Source organism: Cebus imitator, unplaced genomic scaffold (genome assembly GCF_001604975.1).
Source record: "Cebus imitator isolate Cc_AM_T3 unplaced genomic scaffold, Cebus_imitator-1.0 Scaffold63, whole genome shotgun sequence".
NCBI lineage: Eukaryota > Metazoa > Chordata > Mammalia > Primates > Cebidae > Cebus > Cebus imitator.
Window position 1 is genome coordinate 6,389,253 of NW_016107378.1, and position 22,166 is coordinate 6,411,418.

General features: G+C 39.5%; 1 protein-coding gene across 2 annotated transcripts in view; it reads right to left on the reverse strand.

Annotated features, from left to right (window-relative positions):
* Window positions 1-694: 694 nt before the first annotated feature.
* Window positions 695-22,166, reverse strand: part of CUNH16orf78 (chromosome unknown C16orf78 homolog) — a 28,446-nt gene continuing 6,974 nt past the window's right edge. Inside the window, exons 4-6 of one of the 2 annotated variants that reach the window (XM_037739145.1) lie at window positions 7,528-7,533; window positions 3,447-3,696; window positions 695-995 (exon numbers count right to left, since the gene is read on the reverse strand). In XM_037739145.1, coding sequence (XP_037595073.1) covers window positions 848-995; window positions 3,447-3,696; window positions 7,528-7,533 — 404 coding nt within the window. In that variant the 3' untranslated portion in view covers window positions 695-847. Of the gene's footprint in view, window positions 996-3,446; window positions 3,703-7,527; window positions 7,534-22,166 lie in introns of both variants that reach the window. The other variant, XM_017530169.2, reaches the window with a different exon arrangement.

Below are 22,166 nucleotides of genomic sequence, written 5' to 3' on the forward strand. Positions count from 1 at the left end.
ACTTGCCTAAAGTCACACAGCTACTAAGTAGGATACTCGGGATTCAGACTTGCTTGAAACACTTGCAAGGACTGGAAGTGCCTGAGTTTGTGACCTTGGTTGGCCCACATGCCCAGATGGGAAGGCTGTGTCTCCGGAGAGTCCTGCAGGATTGACCACAGTCATGCAAGAGAGCAGGGCAGGGGACTCGGGGAAGATACTTTTTCATCTCAACCCTGCCGTTTCTCGCCCATGTGACTCTGAGCAAGTTTCTTGCCCTCTGTGGCTTCTTTCCTTCAAGTGAATAAGGTCCTGAACTTGCTGATATTGAGGCACCTACCAGCTCTGAGAGGTTTCAGGTCCCCTTTTGGGGTCTGTGGTTGTAAGCACCCAAGGGTCTCCCTTCCTTCCTCCATATGTTGATAGCATCTCCTCCCCTGGTCAGCACCCTTCTGCATACCAGGCCAGGTCCCCACAAATCCAAGTCCTACACCTGGACATGGGGCACATATGTGTGGCCCCACCAGCCCCTTTACTCTTTGTCCTTTCTAATGTCCCTCTGGGGACCCTGAGACCCCCCTTTTTTTATTCCTTCTAAGACATCCTTCCTAAGAAGCCCTTTCTAAGGAGTCTTCTTTTGGTCGGGAGAAAAACTATAGTTTCTCCTAAGCTGGTTCTGATCTGGATGTCAAGGACCAGTCTGACAGCAGAAGAGTGATCATGCAGCTGAGGCTTGTTTCCTGATTGCTTACGTTCTAGAGGGATGCACTAAGTTGGAAGGGCCACTTGTAGTGTGCCAGAGGATGGGATCTGGAGGCAAAGATTCCGATGCCAGAAGGAGCCTGAAGGTGGTGGCGAGGGGAGCTATTTAGAGGGCCACACTGGGTATTCCGGTGAACACCTTTTTAGCGTCTATTTCCCCTTCGACCATGTGGGGATGGATGTCCACGTTCATTCCTGCATCCCTGCACAGCTTGAGCAAGGTCCGAATGTTCTCCTTGGACAACCTCAGGTATCTGTTCAAGAGAAGGCCAAAGAGGTCAGTTGAAGGTGGAGTCACAGCAGCTTCTAACTTTATTGCAAAGCGTTTAGATTTAAGCAGTAGTAAGTGTGGGTGCTCTGCAAGGGACTGGCTCTCGCAGTCATCTGCAGAGCTCACAGAGACTTTTTAAGACTGCAGGATGCTCCGCAAAAGCAGTGGGAGTTTCCGTTGGTGTAACTCCTCTGGTAATCAGCTGCCTCCAAAGAAAAAACATTCATTATATTTGACTCAGTAGCCCCACTCAGGCTCTCAATGTATCCCAAGAAGAGAAGTCAATGGAAAGAAAAGCTATATAAATAAAAGATGTTCATTTTGGGGTTGTCAACAACAGGAAAATGAGTAATTCCTCTAACAGAGAAATGGTCAATCTGATAATGGATGACCCCACATCAAGGATCTTAATTAAAAGGCCATAGTGAGAATGGCATTAGGAAGAAGATGGTGTCATATGGCTGTGACAGTACAAGTGGGAAGAAAGGACAGAATGTGAATTGTTACGTGATTTGTCACTGCCATGCACACATACCCTGGGAGAGGCCAAGGGCCAGGAAAGATACAGGACAGTGGAAATAATGGCTGAGCAACGTTGCAGGCATAGCGGTGAGTATTTGCTTTTAATAATATCCACACAATTTAAAAATCAGACCATTGATTTAGAATATTAGCTAGAGACCCATAATTCTGATTTATGTTGAAGAATGGGCTCAATCCCATTTGTACTGTGTGATCCACAGAGCTCCTTATTCTATCAGCAACCCTGACCTTGGTCCCAGCTTCAGTATAGGGGGTAGGCCCCTACTCAGGCTGCCTGCTGGTTGCTTACTTTGCCACAGATGATGGGAGAGGAATTGTGTGTTGCTATAACCTGATTTTCTGCCTTTTGGGAATGGCCACTCTTCTTTAAGATCTTCCCGGAGCCTACCTGGTTTTATGGCCAGCTCAGACCCCTTCAACTATCCTCATACCTGGGCTACGTTTTCTGTGACCAGTCTAGCCTATGAGGATGTCATGCATATGTACATGGGGTCACTCATTAAGATCACATCCGGGCCAAGTGCTGTGGTTCACGCCTGTAATCCAGCACTTTGGGAGGCCAAGGCGGGTGAATCACTTGAAAACAGGAGTTCAAGACCAGGCTGGGAAACATGGCGAAACCCCATCTCTTCTAAAACTAGAAAAATTAGCTGGGTGTGGTGATGTATGCCTGTAATCCCAGCTACTCGGTAGGCTGAGGCATGCAAATTGCTTGAACCTGGGAGGTGGAGGTTGTTGTGAGCTGAAATCTCATCACTGCACTCCAGTATAGGTGACAGAGCAAGACTGTCTCAAAAAAAAAATCCCATTCTGAACCACTTCATTCTTTTTTTGGATTTCTTGAATGACTTCATATGCTATCTCTTCAAATATTCTTTCCCTCTCTTTGGAAGATAGGAGTCCTGTCCAAATCTCTTTTCCCCCCACCATGGAACACAGGTAGGCTGTCTGTTGGCCAGAGTCAATTACAACCACCTGGTCTATCTGAAAGCCATGGCTGAAGTCATCCAGTCATGAAACCAGTCAGCAAGGGCAGTCTGTTGAGGTCTCTGCCTTTTCATCTTGAAACCAGCTATCCATTCTACCCGTCCATCCTTCTGCCAGTCAGTGAGCAGAGCAGGACTTTGTGATGGGGTTATTAGATTGCCAGACATTTGAGACCATCTTAAACCTACAGATGAGTTTACTGATGTCAACATTACCAGGACAATGACAACTACATCACTCTGTTATTTTGTTTTCTTATTTGCTAAAGTTTCTGAACTTTGTCCATTACACCTTTACAGTAAAGGAAAACACTGGTCTGGGGAGAGGGATACCTATTTTTTTGTGGGAAACTAGGCTGTATTGCTGAAAGCCAGCCAGCCCTGATAAATAGGACAGAGAGCAAGTGAGAAGGGAGACTCTTTGGGAAGAGCAGTAAATATCAAATGGTTTCACACTTTGTCCATGATCCCTTTGACAGTCTAGAAGTGTAATCATGCAGCAGGTAGGTCACTGGGGATGGTGGCTACCATCAGCAGCAACTCAACACCACAGTACAAAGGATCTTAGGGAAATCCTCCTGTTAAGACAAAGCCACAAACCCTCATTCTTTCCTTTTTGAGTAATATTGAAACAAGTGAAAATATTGGGAGGGTTGTTGAAAGTATGGCATCAAAATGGCAGCATCTAAATGACATGCCCATTCAGGGGATGGTCTACTGTCAGGTGAGCTACTAGAAACCCACTGGCTTGAGCCCCGGAGCAGTCCTTTGGGACCAAAGGGCAGAGCTCAGCCACGCCAAGCCCCTACTCCTAGATCTTCAGGCTCAGCCAAGCTGTTTGAGCCGGAGAGAATAGTGAGCAAAGCCTGTTCCACAACCCCATCCCATTAGCCCAGGGGTCTCACCGGCAGCTCAGCACCTCCTCTGGCTTCAAAATCCTCATGGTTTCCATCTTGGGCTCAGTGCCTTTCTCCATGAGGGTCTTTAGCTTGCGTTCATAAGCCACGTCAGGCATCTTGGTGGACCAGTCTCTCAGGAAGGTTGACCTCCGGCTGCTAAAGGTACTTTCCTGTAACATGGGATCGAAGACAATGCTTGGTCGACCGAATGGGTTTGGCCTCTGACTGGACTCTGGGGCGATTCCATCCTTGATGTCTAGCTCTGAAATTGGACAGATGTCATCAAAGAGTTAGATTGTGGGAGACGCGAGATTTGGGGTAGGCAGGAAGGGGATGAGGGTGGAGGAATGCATGGGCTTCAAACAATACCTGTTCTGAGATATGAGGTCTTTGCATAGCTTCCACAGGTTCTCTCCACTCGCCTCCCTCCACCCCACCTTTTTTTTAAGATGGTCCTCACAGGCTAGAGCTCAGTGGCACAATCACAGGTCACTGCAGCCTCTATCTTGCAGGCTCAAGTGATCCTCCTGCTTCTCCCTCTGAGTAGCTGGGCCCATAGGCACATGACACCACCCCTGATTAATTTTTATAGTTTTGTAGAGATAGGGTTTTGCCATATTGCCCAGGCTGGTCTTGAATTTCTGGGCTTAAATGATTCACCTGCCTCGGCCTTCCAAAGTGGTGAGATTACAGGCGTGAGCCACTGCACCGAAACCAGGTTCTCCTTCACTTGTTCAATCCTTCCCCCGACTCTCCTTTCTCCCTGCCCTGTTTCCACTCCCTTCCTTTCAATCTCTTCTCCTCATTCTCCCCAAAGGGAGTTCCCCTAAATGGGATGAGCCTAGAGGAGGTAGCCTAGAGGACAGCTTCTGATATGTCAGGGAAGGTATCAGAAGAGAAAAGCTTTGAGCTGGGTTTGAAAGGGCGAATAGTTGATCAGTTAGAAAAGGAAGGAAAGAATCACAGGCAGAGGAACAGAATGTGTAAAGGCCACAGATACATGAAATGAACTGGTGTGTGTCTGATATGGCCCAAATTGGGTTTTGAACCAAATAAAGTATTGTTGGACTCGCAGGTTGTCCAACATTTTGGCTTCCCTGGGCCACACTGGAAGAAGAATTTTCTTGGGCCACACATAAAATACACTAATACTAATGATAGCTGATGAGCTAAAGAAAAAAACAATCAAAATAAAAATCTCACGATATCTTAAGAAAGTTTACAAATTTCTGTTGGGCTGCATTCAAATCTGTCCTGGGTCCCATGTAGCCAGCCTGCAGGTTGGACTGGGACTTGGACACCTTAATGTTTTCTTCCTGCTAAATTTTCTTCTAAGTATTTTATGTATTTTTACTCAGGAGAATGGAATATTTTCTACTCATTTCCATTTCTAACTTGTATGACAAGTATAGAGAGAAAAGTCTACTGTTTTTTAAAAACTGTATTTGTCAGCTGGGCATGCTGGCTCATGTCTATAATCCCAGCACTTTGAGAGGCTGTGGTGGGAGGATTGCTTGAGCCTGGGAGGTAAAGGCTGTGGTGAACTGTGATCACACCACTGCACTCCAGCCTGGGTGACAGAGCGAGACCCGGTCTCAAAAACAACAAAAAAAACCCCAAAACTATATTTGTTTAGTATACCAACAACCACAGTACATTTTATTACTTTTTAACTAGAATTTCATGAGTTTTGCAGATGTGCATTCATATCAGGGGAAAAATGAAAGTATTTTTCCTCCAATATGTATCAAAATTATCAAAATTATATATTCTTCTTAGTATATATTACATTTGACAGACCCTCTAAGACGTTGCCAATAATGATGATAGGGATTATGCTTCATTTTGTTCCTGATTTTAATTTAAGTAAATTTGGCATTGCATTATTTAGAATGATATTTGCCCCTAGTTGGGGTGTATGTTTTATAATATTTTAGTGGTTTTATCCCTGGTTAACATAGAGTTTTTACTGGTGATAATTGCTTGATTCTATTCATTGTTTGTGTGTGTGTGTGTGTGTGTGTGTGTGTTTTGCTACCTTCTGATATAATCATGTTTTTTTCCTTTAATATGTTGATGTAATAAATTGTGTTCTTCAATATCCCAATAATGAACCACTTCTCACCTGTTGTAATAAAGCCCACTTGTTTGTGGTGGAATTCATTTCAGACATTGTCCATTTGATGTATTTTCATACATTCAGTATGTTTGCTAAAAATTTTTAGATTTTTGCATCTATTATTGTGGGATTGGCCAACCTTTCTAGTATAAGTTTTAATATTAAAGCTCTACATTAATTTAATAGCTTGTTAAATTAATGCAGAAATGTCTATATTTTATACAGTCTGTAATAGTTGAAATAACGTTAGGATTATTTGTTCATTAAATATTAGAATCTCGCATGAAAACATTTGCCTTAGTGCCATTTTTTTGTGGGAAAATGTTATTTTTCAACCTTCACTGCAGAAATTATTCAATTTTTCTGCTCTTTATTGAGCCAATTTTGATAACATACAGTGTAATAGGAAATCATCCATTTCCTTTAGGCTTTAAAATGTATTGTCTAGAGGCATAGTATTCTATTGTAATTCTTTTATTTTCTTTGTATCCTTTCTTATATTAAATCTTGTATATTTTTACTCTTCTTTTTAACAAGGCTTATGATAACTTCATGGCAATTGCTTTCATGTCACTTGCTTTTTCAAAAAGCTAGCTTTTTATTTAGCCTTTTAACTACTTTTGATCTTGATATTATTTATGAATCCCAGCCAGTATTTAATATAATAATTTTTTCTTTTTCACAAAAATTCTTTCTTCTACTTATTAAATTAATACAAGTGTTGGCAATTTCTTTTATTATTTGTTTTATAAAGCCTTACTACTTTTAGTTTTTACTGTACATTTTCTTCTGAGTGTATATTTTACCTATGTCTCATAGTTTTTGGTATGAAACAGACTGATTTCATTAGTTTTTTTTTTTTTATACAAGAGCAATTTGAATGTGTGTTTTTATTTCCAATTTTTAAAGTTGAGGGTTATTTCTAATAATTGATTTAGGATGGTGTAGGTGGCCCTAAAATCTTTACTTTTTTGAATATTAAAATTTTTTTGTGATTAAGCACACAGGTGATTTTTGTAAATATTGTTTGGATATATAAAAATATGTGTTCTCTATTCAGATGTAAAGTTATGGTTTGTTAATTGCATTGTTACATTCTTCATGTATTTCCTGTTATTGTCTATGTGATCTTCTATTTGGCTCTGAACAAAATGTATTAAAATTTACCCCTATAGTGGGGAGAGTGGGAGGGAGATGTGGGTTGGAGGGCTACCTATTAGGTACTATGCTGTATTAGCCTGTTCTCATGCTGCTAATAAAGATGTACTCCAGACTCGGTAACTTATAAAGAATAGAAGTTTAATTGACCCACAGTTCCACATGGCTGGGGAGGCCTCAGAATCATGGTGGAAGAGCATGGGACGTCTTACATGACAGCAGGCAAGAAGAACTTGTTCAGGGGAACTCCCATTCATAAAACTATCAGATCTCATGAGACTTATTCACTATCACGAGAATGGCACAGGAAAGGCTTGCCCCCATGATTCAATTACCTCCCAGAGGTTTCTCCCACAACATGTGGGAACTGTGGGAGCTACAATTCAAGATGAGATTTGGGTGGTGACACAGCCAAACCGTATCATATGCTCACTACCTGGGTGATAGGATCATTTATACACCAGGCGTCAGTGACACAGAATTTGCGCATGTAACAAACCTACACATGTACCCCTAGAACCTAAAAGTAAAAAAAAGACCCAAAATAAAATAAAAATTACCACTATAACTTTATCTTTAATAGGTTCTCCCTGCATTTCTAAATGTTTTGTTTTATTTATTTAGTTACTACATTTTTAGTGCATGTAGGTTTATGGTTATTACTTATTCTCTTTGACATTTAGAAGCATGTCCCTCTTTTACCCTATGTGTTTCTTTTAGCCCCTCTTCTAACTCTTCTACTTGCATTTCCTTGTTGTTTCTTTCCTTTTCCTTTTGTTGTCAACCTTTCTATCTCACTTGGTTTTAAACCTGTATCTAGATTTTGATTTTAAATTACTTCCTAATATGTAATTTATGTATATAAATTACTTCCTAATATGTTCTGTCCTAGATAATTTTCTGTAGATGAAGAAACGCATGGCTGATAAAAATCTCTAAATATTCCTGAATCTACAAATAGAATTCATTCATCTGATAGTGACTGATGTGAGTTGGGGCCAGTATTATGGGGGTCTTTATTCTTAGTAATACATTTGTGCTATTCCACTTCAGGTTGATGTCAGCCTGATTGTTTTCTCCTTGTAAGTAAATTATTCTGTCTGTAATCTTGTAAGATTTAATCAACAAAGTTCAGGAATTTTATCAGGATATTCCTAGTGGGAATGAGTCTAGACCTGCTACAATTACATAAATGCAGAGACAGGAGCCTGAGGAGTGGCTGCGACCTGCCCAAGGTCTCACGGTGAGTTAGTGGCTGAATTAGGACTCTTTACGGCACACGGTGCTCCGGCACGGTAGCTGGTTCCTGACAGGGCGATAGGGTCAGGTGGCCTCAGCAGTCCCTGTTTGTGTGTAGAGAAAATTGGCACTATGCTCTGGGAGGATCGTGAGCTGCACAGTCTCTCTGATACAAATAAGGAAATTCCTTGGAGAATGGGCAATCACCTTTCCTGAAACATCTGATCCTTTTCTGTGCAAGCTGGGTCTCATGCAGGAAAGAGCAGTAGCAATATGAAAGGTAATGACAATTACATAATTAGCTAACATGTGTTGAGTGACTCACATACCAGGCAGTGTTCAAGGGCTTTCTGGCAGTGGGGACCCTTTAGTCCCACAACGACATCATATCCATTTGACAAAGGAGAACATTGAGGATCAGAGAGATTAGGTAATGTGCTCAAAATGGCACAGATAATTAGTGGTGAACCCAGGACATGAGCCGACATCGTCAGAGCCTTTTTCTGGAAGCCTGTCCTGGCCACTCTTTTGGACAAAAACGACCCACATTCCTGGGTTTATGGCTGAAGAGACAGGTTATATTTCTAGTGAGCCATGTCTGGGATACCAGCAGCTTGCCCTGTGCTCTTGGAAACAAAAGCAGCTATGGCCTTCTAGCCCTGTGCATTAGGAATGTGCCCTTGGCCTGGCATTACAGAATATCCTCGACATAGGTGCCCAGGGAGGGAATTTCCTTTCCCAGTCTAGCCACTCTGAGGCTTTGCCAAGATTTACTTTGGCAAAGTGTTACAGTTGTTTTCCCAGGATCTTTTCCTGGCTCATAGCCAGAGAAACCTTTCTAAAATTTAAATCCAACTTGGTAATTTCCTTCTTAAAACTGTTCAGTGACTTGCTATTGCATTCAATAAGGCTTATGTTTTAGAAAGGCCAATCTGAGTCTTCTGCTTTTAGCCAAGATGGGGTAGCAGGGTTTGAATTTATCCTTCCACCTTAAGCAATTAAAAAGCTGGGCATTTCCTATGAAATAGCAGTTTGTAGACACTGGACAGCATGCAATGCAGGGCAGTGATCCTTGAGTGAGGGGGAAGAAATTAGGGGATCCCATGACTGCCGCAGTCTTCAGCTGGAAGATGCCTCCAGGTTGCAGCATGGGATTGTGAGGAAGCCTAGACGGAGCCTGGCAGTCCCTTTGAGTTGGGGAGAGACAGCAGATAATTTAGGTAAACCACAGCAGCTGGAATAACAGGAAAGACTGCACCAAGAACTGCAGAGTTATGCAAAGACTCCTCTCAGCTGAGGACTAATCAGCACAAGCTGGAAAGGGAACTACCCCGATGAAAGATTTGGTAGACAAGAACACTGCAACAGCTAGTGTAACATACTCTGTTATGTTCACCAAGGCAGGGGCACATTAAGAAGAGACACAGAAGTTTTGAAATGACTCAAATTGAAGTTCTAGAGATGAAAGTGACAATATTTGTAATAAAAATTCTATTGGATGGGATTAACAGCAGATTAGGTATTGGAGAAGAAAAGATTACTGGACTTGAAGGTATAGCACCAGAAACTATATGATATGAAACACAAAGAGAAAATGAGAAAACACTGAAAGATGAAGAAAAACACAAGACGAATTGTGAGACTTTACATATGTGTAATTGAGGTGCCTGAAAGAGACGGAAGAGAAAGGAGGAATGATAAAATTTTTTTGAAGAAACAATGGACAAAAGTTTTCCAAATTTGATGAAAATTATAAACCAAGAATTTCAACAAATCCCAAACACAAACACAAGAAACATGAAGCAAATGACACTAACGCACATCATAAGCTCCTTTCTTAAAAGAAAATCTTAGAAACCAGAGGAAAAAGATACATTACAGAAGAACAAAAGTTAGGAAGAGAGCCAGTTTCCCATTGCAAACAAGCTAGAGGACAGTAGAGCAACCTTTAAAGTATTGGAAGAAGAAAGGCTGACAATCTAAAATTCTACACTCAGCAAAATTGTCTCTCAGAAACAAAAGTGAAATAAAACACCTTTCCGGATATACAAAAGCTATATGAATTGATTACCAACAAATACATACTGCAAGATATGTTAAAGGAAGATCTTCAGGTAGAAGGAAAATTACTCCAGACAGAAATCTGGATCTATGCACAGGAAAGATAAGCACTGGAAATGTTAAATGTGTGAGTAAATGCAAAAATCTCTTGAAAACGTAATTGTTTAGAGTAAAAATAATAACACTTGTGGGGTTTATAATATGGAAAGATATAATGTGTAGCAACAACAGCATGTAGACGAGGAGAGGAGAAATGGAAGTATACTCTTGTAAGATTCCTATGCTTTACATAAAGTGAATATAGACTGTGCTAGTTTACAGATGTATACTATACACCATAACAGAATCAATAAAATAATTTTTTTTTGAGATGGGATCTTGCTCTGTTGCCCAGGCTCGAATGCAGTGGCACAATCTCTGCTCACTGCAACTTCTACCTCCCCGGTTCAAGTAATTGTCCTGCCTCAGCCTCCTAAGTAACTGGAATTACAGGTGTGCACCACCATGCCTGGCTAATTTTTGTACATATATAATTTTTTTAGACAGAGTCTTTCTCTGTTGCCCAGGCTGGAGTGCAATGGCACAATCTCGGCTCACTGCAACCCTCTGCCTCCCAGGTTTAAGTGATTTTCCTGCCTCAGTCTCCTGTAGCTGGGACTACAGGCATGCACCACCATGCCTGGCTAATTTTTGTATTTTTAGTAGCGTCTTGCCATGTCGACCAGGCTGGTCTCACTCGTAAACTCAGTTGATCTGCCCACTTCGGTCTCCCAAAGTGCTAGGATTACAAGTGTGAGCCACCGCACTGGGCCACAACAAAGAGTTACAACTAGGAAGCTAATGAAGGAGATGAAATGGAATAATAAACAATATTTGGTTTACAAGAGGGCAGAAAAAGAAGAATGAGAAAGCAAAGAATGGATGGAACAAGTCAGAAACATATGCGAAGATGGTACATTTAAACCCAACCATTTCATACTCACATTCAGTGTAAATGCTCTAAACATCTTAATTAGAAAGATGCAATTGTCAGACTGAATGGGGGATAAAAAAGCAAGACCCAATCATATGTTACCTACAAGAAGTTCACTTTTTAATTTTTATTTCTCCAGTTTTATTTAGTATAATTGAAAAACAAAATTGTATATATTTAAGATGTACAATGTGATGATTTGATATACATATATATTGTGAAATGATGTACATAACATGTTCGTTAACACATTAATCACCTCACATAGTTACGTCTGTGCGTGTATGCATAGTGAAAACACTTAAGACCTGCTCACTGAGCAAATTGCAAGTATACTCTAGTCACCATGCTGTACATTAGGTCTCTAGATCTTATAACTGAAAGTTTGTATCTTGTAACCAATATTTCTCAATTTCCTCCACCCTAGCCCCTGACAACTACCACTCTACTCTATATCTATGAGTTTAACTTTTTAGATTCTGCATATGTGAGCACTTATGGCATTTGTCTTTCTCTGTCTGGCTTATTTCACTCAGTATAATATCTTCTGGTTTCATCCATGTTATTGCAAATGGCAGAATTTCCTTCTTTTTTTATATAATATAAATGTTTAATAATATTTCATCATTTGTGTTTACATACATATATATATACATACACAGCACACACACATATGTGTATATATGTTTACACACACAACATTTTCTTTATGCATTCCTTCATCAACCAACACTTAGGTTGTTCTCATGTATTGGCAATTGTGAATAATCCTGCAGTGAACACGGGAGTGCAGCTATCTCTTTGAGGCATCTTTGTTTCCTTCAGATATATACTCAGAAGTGTGATTTCTGCATATAATAGCCCTATTTTTAAAATTACATTCCACCTTTCCAAATTACATTCCCACCAACAGTGTACAACAGTTCCCTTTTCTCCACATCGTAGCCAATGCTTGTTATTGCTTGTCTTTTTGATAGTAGCTATTCTAACAGAAGTGGGGTGGTATCTTACTTTGGTTTTTATTTGCATTTCCTTAGTGATTGCTGATGTTGAGCATCTTTTAATGTACCTGTTGGCCATTTCCATGTTTTCTTTAGAGAAATGTCCTTTTAGGTTCTTTTGCTATTAAGTCTTATGAATTCCTTGTATATTTTGAATATACATCTTGGATAGATGGTTTCCAACTATTTTCTCCTATTCCATAAGTTGCCCTTTTGTTTATTTCCTTTGCTGCGCAATAGCTTTTCAATTTGATAGAGTCCATTTGTTAATTTTTGCTCCTATTGATTGTGCTTTCAGGGTCACATCCTAAAAGTCGTTGCCAATACCAATGTCAAAGAGTTTTTCCCCATGTTTTCTTACAGAAGTTTCAGGATTTCAGGTCTTTCATTTAAGTCTTTAATCTACTGAGAGCTAGTTTTTGTAAGTGGTGTACGATAGAGGTTCAATTCCATTCTTCTGCATGTAGCTATTCAGTTTTCTAAGCACCATTTATTCAAGAGACTGTCCTTTCCCCACTGTGAATTCTTGGCACCCTTGTCAAATATGCAGAAGTTTATTGCTGTGCTGTCTTTTCTGTCTCCATTGGTTTATATGTCTATTTTTATTCCAGTACCAAACTATTTTGATTATTATAGTTTTGTATTATGACTTGAAATCAGGAAATGTTATGCCTCTAGCTTTAGTCTCATAAAATTGCTTTTGCTATTGGGAATCTTTTGTGGTTCTATATAAATGTTACAATAGTTTTAAAAAGATTTCTGTGAAAAAGTGAACTGGAATGTTGATAGGCATTGCATTGAATCTATAGATTGCTTTGTGTACGATGACATTTGACAATATTAATTCTTCTAACTCATGCACAAGAGATATCTTTACTTTGGTCTTTAATGTCTTTCACCAATGTCTTATCATTTTCAGTGTATGAATCTTTTGCTTCCTTGGTTAAATTTATTCCTAAATATTGTTTTTGATGCTGTTGTAAATGAGATTCTTTTCTTTGTCCCTTTTTCAGGCTGGTTGTTTTTAGTGTAAAGAAACAGAACTGATCTTTGTATGCTGATTTTGTATCCCATCACTTTACTGATTTTGTTAGTTCTAACAGTTATTTGGTGGTGGCTTTAGGGTATTCTATATATTAAAAATGTCATCTACAAAGACAAGTTTGCTTTTTCCTTTCTCATTTGGATGCCTTTTCTTTCTTTCTCTTGCCTAATTGCCCTCGCTGGGACTTCCTCTACTAGGCTGAATAGAAGTTATAAGAATAGGCAAACTTGTCTTGTGCCTGATACTAAGAAAAAAACTTTCAGCTTTTCATCAGTGAGTATAATGTTACCTCTGGGCTTATTATATATTGGCTTTATCACTCCTTTTATACCCATTCTGTTGAGAGTACTTATCATGAAGTGATGGATTTTGTCAGATGCTTTTTCTGCATCTATTTGAATGATTGCATGATTTTCAACCCCCATTTTGTTAATGTGGGGTATTACATATATTATTTTGCATATGTTGAACTGTCTTTGCATACCAGGGTTAAATCCCACCTTATCATGTTTTATGATCTTTTTAATATGGTGTTGTATTCAGTTTGCTAGTATTTGTTTTGAGAAATGTTTCATCTACGTTTATTAGGTATACTGGCCTGTAACTTTCTTTTTTTGTAGTATCCTTATCTGGCTTTGTATCAGGATAATGATAAAATGAAGGAAAGGGAACAATTCCAAACCTCTTTTACAAGAGGTTGTTTTGGTGTGTGGTGTTTTTATAAGATGTTTGAAATTGTCCCCTTCTCTTCATTTTTTTGGGGGGAAGAGTTTGAGTCTTCTTTAAGTGCTTGTAGAATTCACCAGTGAAGCCAGCAGGTACTGGGGTTTTCTTTTTCTTTCTTTCTTTCTTTTTCTTTTTAGATGGAATCTCACTCTGTCACCCAGGCTGGACTGCAGTGGTACAAGCTCAGCTCACAGCAACCTCCACCTCCTGGGTTCAAACAATTCTCCTGCCTCATCCTCTTGAGTAGCTGAGGTTACAGGTGCACGTGACCATCCCCGACTATTTTTTGTATTTTTGGTAGAGACAGGGTTTCACCATGTTAGCCAGTTTGGTCTTGAACTCCTGACCTCAAGTGATCCACCCGCCTCAGCTCCCAAAGTGCTGGGATTACAGGCATGTGCCACCACGCTAATTTTGTATTTTTAGTAGAGATGAGGCTTCTCCATGTTGGTCAGGCTGGTATTGAACTCGCCACCTCAGGTGATCTGCCTGCCTCGGCCTCCCAAAGTGTTGGTATTACAGGCATGAGCCACCGTGCCCAGCCAAGTTAGGCTGTCTATTTGAGATCTTTTGTTTTTCTTAATGCAGGCATTTTTGCTGTATGTATCCTTCCTATAACTGTGCTTGTTGCACCCATGAGTTTTGGCATGTTGTGTTTTCATTTTTGTCTGTCTCAAGATCTTTTTAAATTTCCTTTTGCTATTTTCTTTGAGCCATTTGTTAGAAATGTGTTGTTTAATTTCTACATATTTTTGAATTTTCTAATTTTTCTCATGTTATTGATTTTTGGTTTTGTACCTTTGTGGTAAGAAAAGATAGCTAATATAATTACAGGCTTCTTGAATCTGTTAAACGATGTGTTTTGTGCAGTGCAATAAAATTAGAAATCATAACCAAGAAAATCACTCAAAAACACACAATTTTGCTGGACACGGGGGTTCACACCTGTAATCTCAGTACTTTGTGAGGCCAAGTCAGGCAGATTGCTTGAGTTCAGGAGTTTAAGACCAGTCTGGGTAACATGTCAAAACCTCGTCTCTACAAAAAATACAATTAGCTGAGCATGGTGGCCTGCATCTGTAATCCCAGTCACTTGAGGGGCTGAGGTGGGAGGATTGCTTGAGCATGGGAGGTTGAGGCTGTAGTGAGCCATCATCTTGCCACTGCACTCCAGCGTGGGTAACAAAGTGAGACCTTGTCTTAGGAAGAAAAACGCCATACAATTTCATGGAAATTAAAGAGCCTGCTCCTGAATGACTTTTGGGTAAATAATGAAATTAAGGCAGGAATCAAGAAGTTATTCGAAACAAATGAAAACAAAGATACAATATGCCAGAATCTCTGGGACACAGCTAAGGCAGTGTTAAGAGGGAAATTTATAGCACTGATCACTTACATCAAAAAGTTAGAGAAATCTTGATTGACCAACCTAACATCACAACTAAAATAACTAGAGAACTAAGAGCAATCCATCCCCAAAGCTAGCAGAAGACAAGAAATAACCAAAATCAGAACTGAACTAAAGAAGACTGAGACACAAAAAAACATTTAAAGATCAAGGAATCTGGGAGTTGTGTTTTTTTTTTTTTTTTTTTTTTTTTTTTTAAAATAGAGACAGAATCTCACTATGTTGTTCAGCCTGGTCTTAAACTCCTGGGCTCAAGGCATCTGCCCATCTTGGCCTCCCAAATTGCTGGAATTACAGACATAAGCCACCATAGTTGGCCTGGTTTTTTGAAAGAATACCACAGATAGACCACTATCTAGACTAATAAAGAAGAAAAGAAACAGGATCCAAATAAACATAATTTAAAACTACAAAGAAGATATTACCACTGACCCCAGAGAAATACAAATAATCATCAAAAAATATTATGAAAACCACTCTGCATATAAACTAGGAAACTTAGAAAATACACTCTCTCAAGACTGAGCCAGAAAGAAATGGAATTCCTGAACAGACTAATAATGAGCTCCAAAATTGAATCAGTAATTAGCCTACCAACAACAAAAAAAGCCCAGGACTGAATAGATTCACAGCCAAACTCTACCAGATGTAAAAAGAAGAGCTGGTACCATTCCTAATGAAATTATACAAAAAAATTGAGGAGGAGGGACTCTTTCCTAACTCATTCTAGGCAAGCATCATGGACACAACAACAAAAAAAGATAACTTCAGGCCAATTCCTTGAACACTAAGGCAAAAAGCATCAACAAAACACTGGCAAACTGAATCCAGCAGCACATTAAAAAGCTTATCCACCATAATCAGGTAGGCTTTATCCCTAGAATGCAAGGGTGGTTAAACATATGCAAATCAATAAATGTGACTCATTACATAAGCAGAACTAAAGATAAAAACCATATGATTGTCTCAATAGATGCAGAAAAGGATTTTGATAAAATTCAATTACTCCTCACGTTAAAAACTCTCAATAAACTAAGTATTGAAGGAACATACCTCAAAGTAATAAGAGCCATCTATGACAAACCAACAGTCAATGTCATACCCATGAATGGGCAAAAGCTGGATGCACTCCCCTTGAAAACCAGCACAAGAAAAGGATGCCCTCCCTCACCACTCCTGTTCAACATGGTATTGGACTTCCAAGTCCTGGCCAGAGCAATCAGGCAAGAGAAAGAAATAAAGGCATCCAAACAGGAAGAAAAGAAGTCAAATTATCCTTGTTTGCAGATGATATGATTCTATAAAAAACTCCATAGTCTCATTGCAAAAGCTCCTTAAGCTGACAAACAACTTAAGCAAAGTGTCAGAATACAAAATCAAAGTACAAGAATCACTAGCATTCCTATACACCAAAAATATCAGGCCGAGCGCTAAATCAGGAACATGCTCCCATTCACAATTGCCACAAAAAGAATAAAATACCTAGGAATACCACTAACCAGGGAGGTGAAAGATCTCTGCAAGGAGAACTACAAACCACTGCTCAAGGATATCAGAGATGACACAAACAAATGGAAAAACATTCCATGCTCATGGATAGGAAGAATCAATACCGCTAAAATGGCCATACAGGTATTGATCGACTTATCACCTATGCAACTTACGACCATTCGACTTTACGACCATAATCGCTAGCCACGACTGCTCCGCGTCTGGCAGCGCAAACGTTGCCCAGCTGGGCGTACGACAGTGCGGACCAGCTTCCAGCAGCACTACCATCTCAGCGTACACCATGTCAACTGTACATATAGCCTACTCAACTTACGACCAAATCGTGTTACGACCGGTCTACGGTCCCGACCATGGTCGTAATTAGGCAATTTATAGATTTAATATGATTTCTCTCAAACTACCAATGATATTCTTCAAAAAACTAGAAAGAAATTACTCTAAAATTCAAAAAGAGCCCAATATCCAAGGCAATACTAAGCAAAAAGAACAAATCTAGAGACCTCATACTACCCAACTTCAAAGTATAGTGCACAGCTACATTAACCAAAACATCATGATGCTGGTACAAAAAATAGGCACAAAGACCAATGGAAGAGAATAGAGAGCCCAGAAATAAGACCACACACCTATGACCATCTGATCTACAAAGCTGACAAAGATAAGCAATGAGAAAAGGACTCCCTATTCAATAAATGGTGCTGGAATAACTGGCTAGCCATATGCAGAAGATTGAAACTGGACTCCTTCCTCATACTATATACAAAAATTAACTTAAGATGAATTAAAAAGACTTAAATGTGAAATACAAAACTATAAAATCCCTGAGAGACAACCTACACGATACCATTCTGGACATAGGAACAGGCAAAGATTTCATGACAAAGATACCAAAAGCAATCACATAAAAGCAAAATTTAACAAATGATATCTAAGTAAACTAAAGAGCTTCTGCACAAGAAAAGAAACGATCAACAGAGTAAACAGACAACCTACAGAATAGGAGAAAGAAATTTCAAACTATATATCTGACAAAGGTCTAACATCTAGCACCTATAAAGAACTTAAACAAATTTACAAGAAAAAAAACTATTAAAAAGTGGGCAAAGGACATGAACAGACCCTTTTCAAAGAAGACATACATGCAGCCAGCAAGCATATGAAAAAAACCCCTCAACATCACTGATCATTAGAGAAATGCAAATGAAAACCACAATGAGATACCATCTCACACCGGTCAGAATGGCTATTACTAAAAACTCAAAAAATAACAGATGCTGGTGAGGTTGTAGAGAAATGGAAACACTTATGCACTTCTGATAAGAGTGTAAATTGGTTCAACCATTGTGGAAAGCAGTGTGGTGATTCCTCAAATAACTGAAAACAGAATTACCATTTCACCCAGCAATTCCATTACTAGGTATGTACCCAAAGGAATATAAATCATTTTACCATAAAGATACATGCACACATATGTTAATTGCTGCATTATTCACAAAAGCAAAGCATGGAATCAACTTAAATACCCATCAGTGGTAGGCTGAATAAAGAAAATATGGTACATATACACCATGGAATACTATGCAACCATAAAAAGAACAAGACCATGTTCTTTGTAAGAACATGGATGGAGCAAAGGGCCATTATCCTTTACAAACTAATGCAGAAACAGAAAACCAAAGACTGCATGTTCTCACCAATAAGTGGGAGCCAAATGATGAGAACACATGGCCACATAGAGGGGAACAATAGACACTGGGGCCTACCTGAGGGTGGAGGGTGGGAGGAGAAGAGGATCAGGAAAATAACTAATGGGTACTGGGTTTAACACCTGGGTGATGAGATAATCTGTACAACAAACGCCCACAATACAAGTTTACCTATGTAACAGAACTGCACGTGTACCACTGAACTTAAAAAAAAGTGACTTGTGGTTCAACATATGATCACTTCTGGAGAATATTTTACATACATTTGAGGAGAATGTGTATTCTGACAAAATGTGTAAACATATGTTAGGTCCATTTGGTCTATAGTGTTGCTCAATTCTGCTGTTTTTCTTATTAATTTTCTGTCTACATGACCTATCCATTGTTGAGAGAGAGGTGTTAAGTTCCCTATTATTGTGTTGCTGTTTATTTCTCTTTTCAGTTCTGTTAATATTTTAAAAATATGTTTAGATGCTCTGATGCTAAGTGAATAAATATTCCAATTGTTATGTCTTCTTGATCAATCAATCCCTTGTTATATGACAACCTTCTTTTTTTTCTTGCGACAGTTTCTGACTTAAAGTCTGATATAAGTATAGCCACTGATGCTCTCCTTAGGTTACCATTTGCATGGAATATCTTTTCCCATTCCTTTTTTTTTCAGACTATGTGTGTCTTTAAAGCTAAAGCGTGTCTCTCATGGGCAGCATGTAGTCGGATCTTGTTTTTATTAAATTCATCCAGCCTGTCTATGTTTTTTAATTGGAGCATTTAATTCATTTATGTTTAAAGTAATTATCAATAGGTAAAAACTTATTGTCATTTTGTTCATTGTTTTTTGACCGGTTTGTAGTTTCTTTGTTTCTTTTCTCTCTTGATGTCTTCTTCCATGATTTAATGAATTTTTGGAGTGGTATGTTTTTATTTCTTTCTCTTTCATTTATTTACTACAGGTTTGTTTCTGTGGTTACCATAAGGCTTATATAAAACTTATTTTTTTTTCCAGACGGAGTCTCACCCTGTCACCCAGGCTGGAGTGCAGTGGCGTGATCTTGGTGTGATCACCGCAACCTCTGTCTCCCAGGTTCAAGCAATTCTTCTGCCTCAGCCTCCCAAGTAGCTGGGACTACAGGCACATGCCACCATGGCTGGCAAATTTTTGTATTATTAGTAGAGACAGGGTTCCACCATATTGGCCAGGTTGGTCTCAAACTCCTAACCTCGTGATCTGCCCAGCTTGGCCTCCCAAAGTGCTGGGATTACAGATGTGAGCCATCGTGCCCAGCCATAAAACATTTTATGGTTATAACATCCTATTTTAAACTGGTAACAACTTAACTTAGATCATATGCAAAAACTATACTTCACATTCCACCTGCCATTTTAGGTTATTGGTATAACAATTTACATGTATTTTGTATTGTTTATCCACTAACGAATTATTATAGTTATAGTTAATTTTAACACATTTGTTTTTTAGCTTTTATACTAGAGTTTAACGTCATTTATACATCACCATTACAATGTTAGAGAATTTGAAATTTGACTACAGATGTATCATTTTTTGTTTCACTTGCTGGTGTATCATAAGTCTTGTTGGTTTTCTTTATTCTTTTTCATTCCTTTTTTACTCCTCTGACTGAATAATTTCAAATGACATGTCTTTAAATTCACTGATTCTTCTGCTTGATTGAGTCTGCTGTTGAAGCGCTCTATTGAGTTTTTCAATTCAGACATCTTGTTCTTCGGCTCCAGGAACTGTTTTTTGGAGTTTTAAAAATGGTTTCTATCCCTTTGTTGAATTTCTTTTGTCCCAGTATTGTTTTCCTATTTCATTTAGTTGTTTGTTTTCTTGTGGCTCAGTGAACGTCCTTAAGAGAATTATTCTGAATTCTTTGTCAGTCAGTTCATAGAGCTGCATTGCTGTAGAATCAGCAAATTAATTTCTTTTAGTGATATAATGAAGAAACTCTATTTGTTTATTTGTAGAGATGGGGTCTCACTATGTTGCCTAGGCTGTTCTCAAACTTCCAGCTTCAAGTGATACTATTGCTTTGGTCTCCCAAAGTTCTGAGATTATAAGCATGAGCCACGTTGCCTGGCCCAAAACTCACTTTAAATATAAAGACATAAACAGTTAAGGAAGGTCAATGTGGCAGTCACAGAGGTTGAAAGCAATTGGTGATTCTTATAGTGGATGAGGATCACAGTTAAGCTAAGATACTTGTTGTGGAAATGGAGGAGAAGAGAAAGAGATTAAAGATATTAAGGAGGCAGAAGCTACAGGACCCAGTAACTGGTCATGAAGGGCGAGTGAGGCAGAAGTGGCAGGATAGACTCTGACATCCAACTTCCACATTGAGATAGAACCATTTCCTGGGATGGTGCATGTAATGAGAGGCACTCAGGATGTGCATTGCCTATGGCAATCCAAGCTAAAGTTGGACATGGTGTATGTGACTGTTTCTAGGCCCTTCCTAGGGGCTACTTTGTTTTGAACTTGCCTGCCAATTCAGATTATACCCATTCATTTTAGTCCTCTTGCCAGTCTACACAAGAGGCTCTCCTTACTGTGCCTAGGCTCAGCCCTGACTAGGTCCTGGGTGCCACATCTTGTTCCTAGATACCTCTACGAACAAGGGGTGCCACAGATTGTTCCTGGGTGCCACGGATTATTCCTAGATGCCTCTGGGCACCTTTTGCACTTGGGCTGGCCCAGTTGCAACTGCATCATCCACTGGCCATTGGTCTCGTTACATCAGTAGAGAGACAAGGCTTCTTCATTCTCCAACAGAGTGGATTTGACTTGAATGGTGGAAAGGTGGGAACTGCAGGGAACCAAAGGTGTGTCAAGTCCACCTGGCCTGCTGGCATCCTTGTGCATGAGATGGAAATAATTATTTAATCAGCTGATATGGATTTCTTTTAGGGAGGGAACTAACTGTTTAAGAAAATGTCTTGATAGATTACTTTGAGTGTGGAACAAGACAATTGAAACACAGTTCTCTTCAAGTAAAAAGTCAATGGGAAAGTGTTAGGTGGAGAAGGCAGAGGAAGGAGGAAAGAGAAGAGGGAAGAGAGAGGAAGAGGGAGAACTGAGCAGTACCAGGACTTGGGTGAGGCAAACAAGGTGTCTAAGGTGCAAAATTTAAGAAGGGGTTCACTCTCAGACTCACACAAGTACATGATTGTCATCTGAGAGTGAGTGCTGCCTTAAATTTGGTGACCTGAACTCCTGGCTCGCCTCAACTTACCCAGTCTTGGAGTTGAGAAAAACATCAGGGGGCTACTTCTGCAAAGACATGTAGCTAGGGAAAAATCTCCTGGTGGCAGGGGATAAAGGACTTTGAAAAACAAGGGGGTCTAATAACCAACCTCTAATTTGTTTGCTGTATAATTCTGTGATGTAATTCTTTCCCTCTGTTGCCCCCAAACCTTCAGTGAAATCTGTTTACTCACGATGGCTTCATGTGAGAGGTTTTGGGAGAAACCAAAGAGACAAGACTGTTCTGTACCTGGGCTGGCACAGAGCAGAAACAGCAGCCACTGGAAGCAAGATTTACAGAAGCTCCAGGGCCCGGCAGAACCAGGACTTCGAAGCCAGACATGACACTGGAAGTAACAGAAAATCGGAAAAGGTATGGGGCCTATTGGCATACATGAATCTAGTTTATTTTTAAAATAAACTTTAAATATTTTGGAATAATTATGGTGTATTAGTCGGTTCCCTCGAGGGACAGAACTAATAGGGTAGATGTATACATGAAAGGGAGTTTAT